The sequence below is a fragment of the Orbicella faveolata genome, unplaced genomic scaffold, assembly GCF_042242905.1.
Source record: "Orbicella faveolata isolate gen_17 unplaced genomic scaffold, um_ofav_v1 contig_25, whole genome shotgun sequence".
Taxonomy (NCBI): domain Eukaryota; kingdom Metazoa; phylum Cnidaria; class Anthozoa; order Scleractinia; family Merulinidae; genus Orbicella; species Orbicella faveolata.
In genome coordinates this window covers 26,253,564-26,270,000 of record NW_028301553.1, presented here as the reverse complement: position 1 = coordinate 26,270,000, position 16,437 = coordinate 26,253,564, and the positions used below count along the sequence as shown (strand labels likewise).

Below are 16,437 nucleotides of genomic sequence, written 5' to 3'. Positions count from 1 at the left end.
AACTTTTCTTACATCGACTTTGTTGCCTGAAAAAACATCAAATTCATCTTTATCAAAGACCGAGTGTCTTTGCTCAAGGACAGTTGTCTCGGGCGGTTTTCTGTCTTTCAGTAACTGTTCTTTGGACAAGCTCCTGTTTGCGTTTTGAAGGGAAGGTGGGAGATTGTCGTCCAGTAGTAAGTTAATGACTTGTTCAACATCGTAGTTCAGTTCCTCCAAACACAGAATAACGAACCCATCCCCCAGTCCTGGCAGAAGATCTTGAATGTGTGTCACCATGGAAAACAACTCCACTTCATTCACAGTTTTGGATGTTGCTCCCTCGTTCTACAAATCAATCGATCAATTAACAAATAAAAATAACTTATAATACACAGAGAGCCACATCAACCTTTGCTGCTTTTTATTCGGATCCTCATCCCGATCGATTGGAATTTGAAGATGTTGGTTTTCCAGGAGGGAGGAAAACCGGAGAACCCGGGGAGAAACCCTTGGAGCAAGGCGAGAGCCAACAACAAGCTCAACCCACATATAACACAGGACTGGAATCCAACCCGGGCCACATGGGTGCGAGACGAGCGCTCTCATCACTGCGCTATCCCTGCTCCCTACACAATAAATGTAAGGTGATTAGTGAAGCCCAGTAGGGTGGGGGAGGGGGAGGGGGTAATACCACACACGTGTAAATGTGATGGGATGATTCCTGGTTGCTTAGGGTGTTTAAATCTAAAATGACCAGAGTTTGTGGAATTCTTGTACCATTTAAGCCACAAAGGCAAAAAAAAAAAAAAGAGTATCACAGGGATACTAGTAAGAAAAGAAGGTATTAGAACATGAGAAATCATCTTTAACCTCTAAGCTAACCTGTGACCGGGTGTTCTTTTTTCGAGGCGTCAGAACGGAGGACAAAAACAACTCCTGATCGCAGGTTGACGGGGCATGAACACTCTAGATCTCATACCACCACTCTAGATCTCAAAGGTGTCCACTCAGAAAAGGTTAAACTATAGGTATGTTTGACGAGTGTGAGAAATTTTACTTTACCTTATATTCCACAAATCCATTTACATCTGAAATACGTTCTTCTCTCCATTCATTCAAACGTCCATTAACTTGGTTATCAACATCACTGCCCCTGAGCGTAAAGTTTTCACCACTCCCTTGTGGATCAACATTCTTTCTCTGAGCTAAATGACAAGGGAATGCTTTTCTTGCGCTGTCGACAGCAGCCAAAATATAGTCCACCCTTGTTTCATCCACACTTGCTGTGGACTGCTGGATTCTGTTCAAGTCTTCTGTTACGCTGAATCTCGAGTCGTAGCTACTCAGGAACCTGGATATTGAAATTATATTGACTGTTCAGTTAATCCCTGGCTTGCAAACTTGTTGCTATAATGGCCAGGCATACATTGAAGTCCAATCCAATTTAACAGAAGAGTTCCTAGGAGAACCTCCATTAGTGGGGAAATATGCACAGATATTTGTCCACATGTTATATGTTCTCTAGAAGCAAACAGCTTTGTGAGAGCAAACCTCAAGAAATACTGCGAGTTTCGAAAAACAGATTATGTCAAGGACAAATTATATCTAACCATATTTTCGCGACAAATTATTTAAGGTTATTTAAGGTTATTGTCCTTCAAATATTTTTATGTAAGGTCGCTCTTTCGAGGAGACCTCTTTTCAGACTCTTTAATGTCTTAAAAATGATTCTGTGGCTGTTTATATTATTAGTTTGTTCAAAATATTTAGTTGGGATGAAAACTGAAGGTCTAAACAGAAAACGCAAGCTTTCAAAACTGGTGAGTGTCACTTGTGGAATATATAACCAATAGCCTCCAATTGGTATGAAAATATGTTCAGATATTTGTCCGCAGACATTATCTGTACCGAGAAGTGGACAGTTTTCCAAGAGTGTAGCTCAGAGAAAACTGTCAGCTTAGAGGAACAGATGGTATCCAACGACAAATATTTGCACCAAATGGAGGCTGCTGTGTTTATTATCCTCCAAATATTTTTCGCAACATGCACAGTTTTGAAAATTGCGGATATCACTCAGATATTCCCCTGTGTTAGCTGGGAGCATATTCAGTCAAGTAACGCATTTAGACCAAACTTGCACAAGGGAAAATAATTGGTGGATTATGACATCTGATATTCCTCAGTTTTGGCTGCATAATATGACATGCTCAGGCCAATCACGCACAAGATATTATATTTCATAGATTATAACTCCCGGTGCTACAGACAGAAAATTGCAGTTCTTATAGTGTTTGTTGTTGTGATTATATTGTTTTAGTTTCTGTTAAACAACCTTAGGAAAGTACCAGAAAAAACGTCAACAGCAGTCATTTTCAATTTAAACACCCTAAGCAGTACCAAATTATAAATTTTAACCGCTCAAGGTATTTAGTTAACTTTTCTATCAAAATGGTAGACCGAATAGTCTTGTGCAACATTCACCTTTTCTCAGAGAGAACAGATGTTATCACTTCCAAATAATCTTCAACGCATGATTGAACTTGCTCATCATTGCTGTTGATTTCTCTGTGACAGAAGAAAATATACACAAGAAATAAATTTGCTTTTATGTCGTTACTGCAATATAAACTGATTCTTTTTGGCAAATCAATCAAACAGCTATTGAATCTAAGACTTATCAAGGAAATAAGCTCTACATACATTTTGGAGGCACGGCGGCCTCGTAGCTAGTGTGCCTCTCTCCACCAAGGTAGACAAAAGGTCACAAATGAGTACAGGCAAATTAATGCTGGGAGGTAACCCTGCGATGGACTAGCATCCCATCCAGGGGGGAGAAGAAATATTCCTGGTCGCTTCATGCTACAGAAACTGTGATAAGCTCCAGCCTGATGGGCCACTTTGCTTGGATGTAGACTTAACCTTTCTTAATGACGTTTGGACCATATTACATCAATAAACTTCTAGAGGTACTGTTAATCTCAGCTTTTCAGATGGAATGTAACGCGGTGTTTGCCTGCATTCCTTAATTTTCAAATTTGTCTTACCTGCTCTCCAAGGGTCCATTACAACAGGTGTTGAGAATCACACGGCAAATCTTGATGAGTGCCACCTTAACAAGTTTCCACTTCTCCTTTGATGCCCGCGATTCAACATCAGTAAAATGAAGTCTAAAATACGGAGTGATTAGTTCATAAAAGCCAGCAATTCTCTGTACAAAACCTTGCCGGTGAAATGACTCACAGACCGGGGTATATGTACCCAAAAAGGCCAACAATGTCTCTGTTGTGTCATTCAAATAAAGAACGATGTCCTCTAGTTGTTGAATGGTCAAGGACACCTTTGGGCCATTCTTTGCATCACTAAGTTTTAGAGGAAGATTTGAAGGGTCTTCAGTTTTATGTTTAATTCCACATCTTGACAAGATATCATCTAACGTTTCATAAATTGTTGGGATTGTTGCATCAAGGTCACCATGATACCTGAAGAAAACAAAAACAGAAACATCAACCAGGTGTAGAAATGAAGCTGCAAGAGCAGAGTCCATAGAGATTCTGCCACAAGATTAAACTTGTAGGTATTTCAAAGAATGCCAGTAACTGGGAAAAGTTGTGGCCTGATTAAAGACTCAATATCATGAATTTGTGGTTGAGCCATGATTGACCCCTGGGTGAAATCATTGTGTGGTGTTTCGAAGCAAACAAATCCACAGTCCTGTTAATCACATGAAACTTATTGTCAAGGTGAATGACAGCATAGGTTGTAAATTAGCCATTAAACAATCAAAAACTAAAACAAAAACAACCTTAAATTAGCCTCACTTGGGTTGTTTGGAGAAAATGTTTTCCAGCATTTTCCTGAGAAGTGGAGTATTTGTGCTGTTCTCCCCTCCATAGAGGACGCAAATGTCCATGATTTTTGGAATATCAAATAAAAAGTTCTCATAAAGAATGTCTCCAAATGTGCTCAATGTAAAGAAGTCCTCCTGCAGAGAAAGGTAATGTGAATGAAAAACAATACACAGCAAGGCAAAATAGGCCATTTTCAAGCTGTCTTTTGCCTCTGAATCAAAATGAGTCTTCATGTGAAACCATTAATATGAAAATGCATTCCACCTACAGGTTCATTTTCATGCAAATGAAACTCATTTTCACATAAAAGGTTTTGCCCGAGGACTTGTTTTGAAATAGATGCACAAAGTAAATTCAGAAATGGCCTATTGAATGTAACATGCTAAAGCAGTTGAAGTTCTTCAGAACAAACAATTTTTATGGTGGGCATTAACCCAGTTTTGGTGTTAACACTAGTGTTAACCCTAGTTTTTTATTCCTTCCTGCTCTCAGCTTAGGAAATTAAAATTACCCTCTAAAAAAAACAGCAAAAAATGAAAAATAATGATAAAAGTTTCTTCTGAATAACCTCCTAAATTTATTATGGCCAGGAGTGTTCCCGGCCCAGTGGAAACTCTTTTAAACCATAATTTATAAATATATATACCACATGTGTGAAACTACTAACAAACTGTGAGAAGCGTGAATAATGCATTGTAAACAAATGGCATGTTGTGCAAGAATTTGCATCGTAAGTAATGTTTGCAAGCATTTTGTGAGGTGCATAAGTATTGTACTGTAAGTAGTTTTCTGGGGCCCTAATGTCTTCAATGTCAAGCATGTCAGTGACATCATTTCCTACTTTTGCAAGATTATTTCTTTTAGGTAACTGCACTTACTTGTAAAATACTGCATTATTTTCCCACTCAAATAATAAAACATTTTTCTTATCTTCATGTTGCCATGCAACATTAATTTTCTACATATTCAAGCCTGTCCAAAGTAGATAGCTGTGATGAAAATCACCATCTACTTTATGATCTCTGCAAGCAACTCTGCTGAACTATTCTACTGATTCTTAAGAAAAGATGGCAAAATCTGCTGCCTTCTACAACAATGAATAAGGCCGCCTGCTTCAAAACTTTGTAACAAGCCTGTATATTTACCTTGGATTCCTTGTGCGTTGACATCCTGAGATATGTCATGAACACTCTTTTGTGGACGTTTTCATGGAGAGTGGCTGGTTCTGAGGGAAGGACTGATGAAGCATCAAAGTTTCTGATAGCAGATAGCAAAAAGTCAAAGCTATCTTCATTTAAAAAATTATCATCCATAACCAAGTGAGGACAAAGAGTATGAAAGTTAATCCCCATCAAAGAACTCATTTCCAAAGCAAACCTGTTCAAGTTATTTTTACTGTCAGTAGTACTCAGTTCTCTTGCAGATAATGTTGCCACACAGAATACCTAGGTATTTTCATGGAGAATGAAAATATCAGGAAAGCCACATAGACCGTCGCTGTGACCGAAATCTGTGTCACAAAATTGACTGTTTCTCAACCCTCTGATTTGCAGAGCTCGACATTGTGACCGCTAGGGTTGCCAATGCAACCAATTTTTTTTCACTGGCGAATAACTTTTCATGCTTTTCACTGAAATACTTTTGATGGCAACTAAATCTAAAAACTTAGGGGAAGCTGGCCCCAAGGTTTTTCCTGAAAGGTGAACCCTGACTTGTCAATCCTGAAGTGATATAAAAAATTCCACCCCAGTAGAAGTAAGTCCACAATCATTTTCTGACACAAGATATTAAAGCACTCATCTAACAAGCCACTAGATTCATTAGCAGATTTTTAAATTACTTAAGGCATGACTAAATGCAAAATAAACAAAATGCATGATTTACCTAGGGGCACATCTAAGGTAAGAATCCAGACACTGCTGTAAAGTTTCATCAAATATCACCTAAAATGATACAGAATTCTTATAAAGTCTTTATTACATATTGTATCAAGTAGTCAATAGAATACTGTTTGTAGTATGCTATGAAGAAGAAAATATGTATGAAAAATAAACAATGATGGTAATAGTGGGAAAGACTGAAATAAGGATAATAGTAGCTTCAAAAATTTAAATTAGTCATCTGGTGTTTCTTGAGAGGGAACCTAAGCTTATAAGCCGCGTGATTTTTATTAAGTTTCCTCGCCATTTTGTTTTCCATCCCTTAATATATAAATTGTAGTTTTATATGTTCATTGTAATCTTGTATATTAATTTTTTTTTTACTTTATTAATCATTGTACTGTAATTCTATTTTTGTTTGTGTGGCAAATCAAAAAAATAAAATAAAAAATTCATAATTCATTAAGGAAATACAAAAGAAAGTGTCTTTAAATGTGATAAAGACACGGCTAAATTTTGCAGCCAATTTTCTCCAGAAAAATAATAATAAACCCAAGGATTATTCTACAAATGAGTAGATCTACCACAAACGTTTTTGAAGCTGTTCAAAAAACTCACAGCATGTGTTTTATCAGGTTTAAAACACTCAGCTACACCTCATGTTTTAAATCTGACAAGACACTGCTGCTTGTTCTTTAAACATTACTTTTAAGTAATGTTTATTATTAGTTTATTATTATTAAAGTAATAATAAACTACAGTCTCGAAATAGTTTCAATTGGTTTTACCTTTCAAAATATACTAGCTGTTATGTTGCACATTTAAAATAGAATCATTCAAGTACCTGACACCAAAATCTGTTGTGTGGAAGACTCAGGAGCCATTTTAAGTCTTCATTAATAAATGATATTCTCTCACTCCATTCTTCCATGCTGCCATGATCCACAGCAGAGGCAGATGATAGCTGCATGGGAGGTGGGGTGTATGGCAAAAACTGCACATCTTCAATCCAGACAGGATTCTATTTAATGGACAAAAAGTAGAATGCCTCATAAATATTATGTTTTGAAAAACATGCAATTATATTAGATAAAAGAAAATCTCAAAAGCCAAAGGTAGAGTCTGCATACTAGCCAATGGCCCATCAGGCCGGAGCTTATCCCGGTTTCTGCAGCATGAAGCAACTAGGAGTATTTCTACTCCCCCTGGATGGGACACTAGTCCATTGCAGGGTTACCCCCAGCATTAAATGTGCCGGTACCCATTTGTGCACCTTGGTGGAGAGAGGCACTGTGAGAGTAAAGTGTCTTGCGCAAGAACACAACACAATGTCTCTGGCCAGGGAAAAACCAAGGCAGGTACAAATGACAAAAATCAGACAAACTGCAATGGGCTTTGCTTTGACTTCTTTCAAGGTGCTCAAGAATAGTATTCTCATTTCTTCCCAGCCCAATCTAATATTTTTGAAAAAGAAGAAACAAAATTCTACATATCCCTGCCTGTTTTGTGTTTTCCAATGCATTTCATTGCTTTAAATACATTGATTACTTATGTAACTCTAGCATGTAACTCCATCATGTAAAACCCAACTTCAAATGCCTTAAGAAGTCTGCAACAACATCTTATTACAAAATCTATCAAAATCAACATCTTATTACAAAATTTTATTCCTGGAAAAGCTACGGTTCAGGCTAACACACTTCAAATCATTTATTTCTTCAGCCTGTTTTGTTTCCATTCTTTACTTTTGCCTGGCCAATCAAAAACGATTGTACTTCCACAAGAGAGATTCGAGAGAAGGTACTAGGAAACAAAACATTTTATTTGGATGGAAAAAATAAGTCTCAAAGCCACTTGCCAACTCTTGGATTTCTTCAACTATCTTTGTCACAGGATTAACTGTCTTTTTAACACGTAAATCCAAAGGAACACCTTCGGGTTCTCTATCTTTCTAAAATTACAGAAAAATACACACCAGTAAATATCAGTCAGAGTAAACTTTGAAATAATAATTATTTCAAAGTCAAGACATGTACAATTATTGTACATGTCTTGACAGATATCTTTTTATTACACAGATATATAAAAAAAGAGAATATTGTTTTTTTCTACATCACGCTTTAGCTGTTTGGAAATGTGAAATTTCACTTCTTTTGGGTAAGAAACCACATAGAATAGGGGACTGGAACCTTGGACTAGGCAGGCCGTGACACTATACTGTGACAATACGAATGCAGGTCTACAAATCTTTCACAACATTTCTACATTTTGCTTACTTTTTTTTATTTCCACGATAATTTTTTTTTTGGTTCAAAAGGTTGTTATTCTACATTTCTGTCTTGACATCGCATCCTGGCAAGTTTCAGGTCTCTACATCATGCAGTTTCTGATCCAACTGGAAGTGAAATTTCACATTTTCAGACGGTTAAAAAGCAGTGAAGAAACTGTCAACAAAAGACTTTCTTTAATTTCATATTACAATACATGAACAAATAGAAAAATTCCTGTTGTACACAGTTTAAGAGCTTCAAAGTAGTAGGTTTGATAGAGCAATGGAGATTTCCCTTCCTCATAAAATGTTAGTACCAAAAGAAAATAAGATCCTAAGAAAAACCATGGGAAATAACAGGTTTAAAGTTAGGGCAGTGCAAGATTTATTATCCAGATACGAAGGTTTGTTTTAGCACAACTGACGGACAATAAATTAAGACAATTATCCAGTAACGCTCTTTGCTGAGCCCTGATCAGACTCGTATTTAACGCACCCTTTAATAGTAAGAGAACTATGAGGCGGGGGGGGGGGGGGGATCTTAGGTCTTACTTTACCAACGATTTTAAGATACACAAAATAAACACGAGTAAAATCCATTTTCATAAGAAATATTGGCAACAAGACCAATTTAAAAAAAGCAAGAATAGCCTAGAAAAATAGCCACACAATAAAGTTGTGGTGATAATGATAAAAAATCTCTTTTGATAGAAAATGTAGAGCAGAATGTTTTGTCTGAGTTAAATAAATTATTCACACAAAAGCCAGTTTACTGTAAAAGCATTGGATATGAAATAAAATAAGCAAAGAAAGTTCATATGTTACTGAAATGAGTATGCCCATGCATTTTAGCCATGAGGAAACTTCTCCGAAAACTTGAAACGAAAGCGATACCTTTTCGTGAAGCTTTGCAGAGTTTTTACCTTTGATTAAAATCACACAGACACTCTTTATTCCATAAATCTGACTCTTTTAGTATTTTTCAACAGCCTTGGCTTACCTTTTTCCTCGACATGTCCGCAGAGATTCAAATTCTTAGAGTAAACACGTCTTTCACTGAAATCTCAGGTACCCTCCGTCCGCCATGTTCGAATCCACAATTTGTGTTGTCAGCAGTTTTTCTCTAAAGGGGATCTACTCATTGGCTTTCCACTCAATGTATTGACCCCCCTGAAGCAATTTATGCCGCTCGCATGTGTGTTCTTTCTCTTCCATTTTGCTGTAACTGGGAATCATGGTTGGTAAACTCGTCTTCTTAAATTCTAGTTTCTTAGGCTACCTAAAGCCTAGTACTACCGACTGTGTGAGCATAATGTTGTGTTAGGAGTTCACAAAGGCAAAGACGCTGTCAAAATGGCTTAACGAGTGCACTTTCATATTAAAACATAGCAATATATTCCGCAGCACGTGAAATTTTGAAAATTACAGAAGTAAAATGCTCGTCTGATGGGTTCGTTGCGATCGTGTTTTCCAAAACATCTAAGGGCCAAATAATACTAATGCGTAGCGCCTGACCAGTCATGATAACCAATGTGATTCTTGCTTTGCACCCTGAAACTTGTACGTTCAGTGTTTGAGTCCAGTGAAAGACGAATGCATGAAATCGTTATGATTGACGGTGAAAATAAGTCATAGGTTTTATTAAACAGCTTTGCAAAATAGTACAAATCTACGTAGTTCTTTTCATGAGATACATGGTTGCTAACACTGGTAAACGCTGAGGTTGTTGTATCGTATGTTTTCGTTTTAATGGTCTGGGTTTTGCTAGTAATAATGAACATGTTTTTGTATGCTATTCACATGCACACTTCTCCTTAGAAATCTCACAGCTGATGCATACACTTTACTCTGGCTATTGTTTGGGAGCACTATTATGGAAGACCACTTTCGTCAAACCATGCTTTCTACTGTCATGAAAACAATATGTATTTGGCTAAACTCCAGAATAGCTGGCCACTTATTAGCATCTCATTGAATAAGAATAGCAACTATTGTCATATACCTCGTTCTTCAAAGCCCACCGACACATGTAAATAAAGTGGCCGGGTATTCTGAAGTTGCTCCATGTATTTGAGAACATGAGAGAAACTTAAAAAAGACAAGCTGTTGAACAGCGTTATTTACATTTCTCAAGGGTTTTCAAATGATCACACTTTTAAGCACCACATAATACTTATCTTGTTATCGTATATACCCTTTGATGTAAATTTCACGCAGGTGAAACATGCATTTTTGTGTTTATGCCCTGATGAAGCATCCTATTTTAGCCAAGTAGTGTGGGTGTCTTGTTAAAATTTAAAGGAATTCTTGGCTCTAAAGCAGTTAACATTTCAAAGGATACCTTATGGTTCTCTGTAACTGACCTTAGGATTTTAAGTTGGTATCTCTGTAAGTGATCCATATACAAAGTGTTTGGTTTTCAGGTTAAATTACAAGGGCATCACCATGTTTACTTTGTAGTAATCTATGATGTCATTGTGCGGTCAGAGAGATCTGTGGAGTCTTCAGAAAACGATTTCTAGTTGGAACTTTAGATATTTATTTGAAATATGAATTATAAATGATTAGCAGCACTTTTTTATCTCTGGATTCATGCAATATTTGATTATTGAGTTCAAAACGCTGTAGCAATGTAGCACAAACATGAAGTTGTGATTTGGAACAAAACTTTTTTAGCCAAGATTCCATTTAAGGGTTAAGTTATATAAAAGGACAATACTGACGCAAGGTTTTATTCTACAGCCTCCCAAGAAGGATACAAAGCAGACATCCTCCAAACCGAAAGACAAACCATCTAGTGGTGGTGGAAAAGCTAAGAAGAAGGTCTAGTTTCATTTTCTTTACTCTTACATGTAGTTTTAAGACAATTGTGTGTGAGTGGGTGTCCATTTAGAAGGTAAATGTTAAGCTTTAAGATCTGCATTAACATTTCATTAACATTTCATTAACATTTTCAGCAGGAGATCAACTGGTTTTTACAGGCAGGCTAAACATTTTTGAAATGAACTTTTTATAAGAAAAACTTTCCTCCAGATGGTCAAACCAGGCGGGCAAAATCATCTTCACAGTCATTCAATCTGCACAGTGCCTGGCCCTTCATGAAACCCCTGAGACTGCATCTTAAAACTCTAAGTACCACATTGAAACACGAATCATTTTACAATCATCAGAGCATCAAAAATATCTGAAATAGTTTATATGACATAAAATACAGATGAATCCGGCGGTAAAGGGGCTTTTATAATTTTGAAGACTTTCTCCTGTAATATGGAAATAAGAGCTAAACCTCTGTGTAAGCTTCTACTTTGTCTATTTTTGCTAAGATTGGGGAGGGGTATTTTAGGGGGGGGGGGGAGTTTAGCATAATTTAACAGTTCATCACATGGCAAGACTTTCTCAAGTGATATATTTGGATATCTGTGTTTATTGATTCTTTAAGGCAAGACCAAATGTTGATCCCTTCTGAAAGTTAAAGGTTTTACATGGTTGTATTTGAAATTACTGATGATCAATTTTCCTCTTGAAACCAACAGAAGTGGTCCAAAGGAAAAGTGCGAGACAAGCTAAACAATCTGGTCCTCTTCGACAAGGCCACTTATGACAAGCTTTACAAAGAGGTTCCCAGCTACAGGCTGATCACTCCCTCTGTTGTGTCTGAAAGGCTGAAGATCCGGGGATCCCTAGCACGTCGTGGACTGCAGGAACTTCTCTCCAAGGGCCTGATTAAAGAGGTGTCCAAACACCACTCTCAGCTGATTTACACCAGAGCCACAAAGGGCAGTGAAGGCCAAGAACCTGCTGCTCAGTAATGTGAATAATGTGGAGTAAATAAATCAAGTTTCATATTGACACTTGCTTTGCTTTCTTTTGTCAATCATCTGCTTCATTAGTCTTTTAATGTTCTTCTTAAGACCATAATCACTGGTTATTTCCCTCATGGGTTGTGACCAAAATAGTAAAGCTTACTTTAAGCTTGACTTCTTTGTTCTCAGTAGCTGCTGTTAATGAAGGTTGGCCACATTCTTGTCCTCAGAACAGTTTCTCTCTCTTAGTCAACAAGGCCTTGACACAAGGAAAGGTGACTCTAGAGACACACGTATTGATTAGCCAGCGATTTTTCCTCTATGAGACCTGCCTGTAGGGAATCATGGTAGTTGTATTTATCAAAACAAAATTAATATCCAGTCCAAGATGGTGAAAATAATTACCACAATTCTTTGGTGGTATATCTCATAGGAGGAGTTGGCTGTTCATTACTCTTTAGTGCTGGTTTCATTCCTGAAAATTCCCAAAGGTGCAAAGGTCTAATTTAAATTAACAGAATTTGAAATAAGTTAAATTATGGCTGTAAGTGGAATCCATGGTTTGTTATGGAGGACTTTACTGAAAAGTGTTTCTGTAATTCCTTATGAAATGCATCTAGTTACAAATCAGCTAGTGGATATTTAAGTGAAGGAAACCAAAAATCATGACCCAAGAATCTAGCTAATCAAATGATGTCTTTTACCAATGCTCGCTCATCTTAGAGAGACAGGCGACCCTGGCCACACCCTTCATTTAGAGGGCCTCTTAGCATAGAGACCCTTCGCTAGCCATGCACTCAGGGGTTTAGAGGAGCAGGGGAACATGGTCATTTTTTTGATCTTTGAAAGAAAATTGAGGAACTAAGGAATGAATTAATAGGGAACAAGGCAGAAAAAGTTAAATTTTCACGGAATCAAGAAAACCTGCTACACCCAAGAACAAACAAGAACGGCCAGTTTTCTTTTTGCCATCCAATATTTTATTTTTTACACGTGGGTTAGACCTGTCCATAAGGTCAACAAGACATAATACGTCTTAGACCTTAAAACTGCATAAAATGAAGAATAAAAAGCCAATGTCTAGCAACTTGACTGGTCAAGCTTGGTGATGAGGGGTATATAGTGTGGCTCAGAAAACACGATTTTGTAGTACGGAACAAACATTCCCGGCTGGCAGGAATGAAAATGCCAAATGAGGAAAGTCATTATTAACAAACAGATTAACTTACCTTATACATGTAAAAGGTTGAATAAAGGCTGTCTGAATCTCTGTGACTATGTGTCTAACTTAACATGTTACGACAACATCAAAAAAACAATTTTGTCGTACTTTTTACAGTAAAGTGAAGTAAGCTACGCCAACTTATACGCAATAGCGAGTCCAGTTATCCAATTTCTTCACGAGTCTTCACCCGAGCGCGTGCACATACACAACATCAAGAGACTAGCTCGACAGCGAAATAAATGCTCGTTTCCTCTTAAACGAGCATGATGACCTACATTTATTACATAGTTATGGTGTACAAATTATCCTCTTAAAGTAAAAAAAAAGTTTTAAAAAGAGCCAAAAAAATTGTTTGAAAGCGTGCAGATGTAAACCGTTACTCGAGGCTGCAAATTACGACCCGTTGAAAACAACTACTCGAGGAAAGTTTTGAATCGATGTCGTTTGAAATTGTTCCAAAAAATTATATATCAGACATTGTTCCATAAACTCGAGACTTTTTACCTATCAAGTTTTTTCCAATTATTTATTTAGAAAAAACCCTGCTTCCAGCTACCGCAAAATGTAACGTGGACCTATGAAATAACGTGGCTAGTCCGCATAAATGAGGTAAGATTGGCCCATCATATCTCTTAAGCGAGCACGGCGACCTATCTATTTATTGTATTTTTCGACAGAGTGCTTAAGATAAGATCAGTTTTGTGCGTCCAAATTGCTTCAATTGCTAAAGATATTTACATTCGCGAAGTGTTTTCTTCTTATGCTTCGTACAAGGTCAAGAACTGTAACAAAAAACTATATTTCTCAGTACTTTTTCTCTCTCGTCTGTTGATGTGTTTTGGGTATGTTTTGGATTAAGGTGTTTTGCGACTTTTTTGAATCTACAGGCATCTTTGACAGGTGGATCGCTGATAGTCTAATGTCTGTTTAAAAAATCATTTTTGTATGATGTCGACAATATGCCATACGCTGTAGTCAAAATATGTAGCAATGCCATTCCGGGCAACTGAAAATTGGGAAGAATTATTTGCGCTAATGGGACGTTAAGTTTTTCCGCTGGGAAGTGACTTTCGGTTGAGCAAACGCTCGAACTGTACTGAGCAGGGAAGTCTCTAAGCTCCTTTTACAGTGCACCGGGGGAATTTGAAAACGGAGGTTTCACTCTGAAAAAGCATCGAATGTTTTCCGTCCACACTACGCCGGAGGAATTTGAAAACGCATCAATAACCGGTCATTTTGGATTTGGGGTTGTGGAAAACTCGGACAGGAAAATCTCACCATTATCGTCATGTCATGGTTTTCGAAAAGCTCCGTCCTCAAGATGTTTTCCGTTCACATTGAAGCACGAAGCCAGCGTTTTCAAACTCTTCCTTTTTGACGAGCGTTTTCGAAAAGCTCCGTTTTCGTAATGGTTAGTATGGACGGTAGGCTAACGTATAAATAAAGCTGCGTTTTCAAATTTCTCCGGCTTAGTGTAGACGCTGTCTCAGTGGGAGTTCCTTGAACCAAGGGATCCTCTTTGGTAGAGAATTCTACGGACATCAAAGATGAGACATAACTTGGCTGCAACGACGTACATTCTTTGAAGTTATTATGAAAAAAATGTACAAGTTGATCACTTGCTTATATTTGTTATACAGGTCTTTGTTGTTTTAGGACATGAAAACACTCAGTTCCCCGTATTGAACATAATAAGAACAGACTTGAATTAAAATTAAGATTACACGTAAGAAAAAGCAAACTTAGTAGGTTAGAAATAGAAAACTGACTTAAAAATTGCAATTCAGTGCTACTGACGTATTTCCGAAATCAGTTGTGTTGCTATGTTTGAGTGTCAGCAAGGGAGATAATCCCTTGAATAGAAACTAATAAAACCATATTATCAAGATTCTATACGTTTAGCTAAAACGTTTTGTTACGAGTAGAAAACCGTCAAGGATATCAAAAACTTAGGATTTTTGGCTTGCGCAAAGAAACATTTCAAAACACATAATGAAAGTTCTAGTTGTTAAAACAGAAACGAACGAAGCTTGAGAACTTTTATAAATTAAAAATTTCCTCTCTCGTAAATAAAACACAAGACTTCGAACCAGGAATCCTGCCGCTCTTTCTGTTGTTATCCTAACTGCTTCAAAAAGTCTTAACTAAAACTTCCAAATCAAATTAACTTGGCTTCACAAGATTTCAAGCACTGGCTTCAAAAATTTGGGAGACAATTCCAGTTGAGATGAAATGGAGTCCTTTTTATCAAGTCAAAAACATGTATATACAAGCTTTTCACTTTGGCAGCCAGACGCTTTAATAATGCGGACAATTTCGCGGCATTAGTTTTTGAACGGCTTTGTTTACACTTCTCGTCTATTGTATTGCCTTCACTCTGGTAGTGGCCAGCTTGAAAAATTCTGCTCCTTTGGCCACTACACATTTAATTTCCTTCTCTTAGGGAAAACTTACAGTTATTTTCTTATTATGTTTCTTTCTTTCTTTGGTGTTTGGTGTACACTGAAAAAACATCTTAAAAAGACAATGTCATAGTTGAGCTTACTCTATTTTCATTAAGTTTTACCAAATACTCGCTATGAAACTTAAATGTTAGCGAAGAAATTACCCAAAAACTCGAAAATTCCTGCTGCTTTGGCCGCTACACACTTCCTTCTTGTTTCGAGAAACTTTACATTTGTTTTACTCTTCTGTTTTTTTTTATTTTTATTTTTTCTCTTCTCTGGTGTGAATGAAAAACATTTTAAAACGACTGTGTCACGGCTGAGTCTAGTCTATTTGATTAAGTTTTGGCAAATACTCGGTATGTAACTTAATGATAGCGAAGAAATTACTTCTGTGGATCAAAACGATGACAAAACCATGTGGTCTTCATTACAAACAAATATGTTTCCCGGGTGTTATTATTAAAGGCGACAAACAAACGAGATGAACTTTAATTCTATAATTCAGACAACTTAACAGTTTTTCATAAATTAATCCCATATTGAAATCCGTTTCAATCTTCTTTCAGTTTTGTCCATCAGTACCTTCCTGCTTTTTCATTCGTTGTGCTGTTATTGAATTGTTACCTCCCGTATTAAAGTAACTTGTTACATTTCACTCAATTTGCTGGCCATCTTTTTATGTCTAAATCTGGCTAAAATCCGTGGCACAGTTCTTTTGTGTATTTGACGAAAGGTATGAATAAGATGAACTTTGAGCTTAAAATGTCGTAATATTTCTAGAGATCCATTATGGTAAGAAGATTATTTGTCGACGTTAAACCGTGATTATACATCTTGAGCCACAGCTTGTCTCTCCTTCAGTTAACTGTATTGTTGCGTAAAATTCTAAAGTTAAAAATGATATTGGGCTCTTGAAAGCTATTTTCCTACTTCACTTATCCAAACAGGAAGCAAGACCAGGCCACTTGTTACACGTACTGTAA

The 16,437-nt window shown here is 37.0% G+C and overlaps 2 protein-coding genes across 2 annotated transcripts in view; one reads left to right on the top strand and one right to left on the bottom strand.

Annotated features, from left to right (window-relative positions):
- Positions 1-9,096, bottom strand: part of LOC110068587 (activating signal cointegrator 1 complex subunit 2-like) — a 10,581-nt gene extending 1,485 nt beyond the window's left edge. The window contains exons 1-10 of the mRNA XM_020775993.2: positions 8,980-9,096; positions 7,569-7,661; positions 6,555-6,731; positions 5,715-5,773; positions 4,976-5,087; positions 3,801-3,964; positions 3,027-3,461; positions 2,464-2,547; positions 1,045-1,333; positions 1-327 (exon numbers count right to left, since the gene is read on the bottom strand). The exon at positions 1-327 is cut by the window's left edge and continues 218 nt beyond it. Coding sequence (XP_020631652.2) covers positions 1-327; positions 1,045-1,333; positions 2,464-2,547; positions 3,027-3,461; positions 3,801-3,964; positions 4,976-5,087; positions 5,715-5,773; positions 6,555-6,731; positions 7,569-7,661; positions 8,980-8,994 — 1,755 coding nt within the window. The 5' untranslated portion in view covers positions 8,995-9,096. The remainder of the gene's footprint in view (positions 328-1,044; positions 1,334-2,463; positions 2,548-3,026; positions 3,462-3,800; positions 3,965-4,975; positions 5,088-5,714; positions 5,774-6,554; positions 6,732-7,568; positions 7,662-8,979) is intronic.
- A 52-nt stretch (positions 9,097-9,148) lies between these two features.
- Positions 9,149-11,828, top strand: LOC110068040 (small ribosomal subunit protein eS25-like). The gene is made up of 3 exons (XM_089293191.1): positions 9,149-9,216; positions 10,722-10,802; positions 11,513-11,828. Exons 1-3 carry the CDS (start codon positions 9,214-9,216, stop codon positions 11,786-11,788), a joined length of 360 nt encoding a protein of 119 aa, XP_089149317.1. The 5' UTR covers positions 9,149-9,213; the 3' UTR covers positions 11,789-11,828.
- Positions 11,829-16,437: the final 4,609 nt, after the last annotated feature.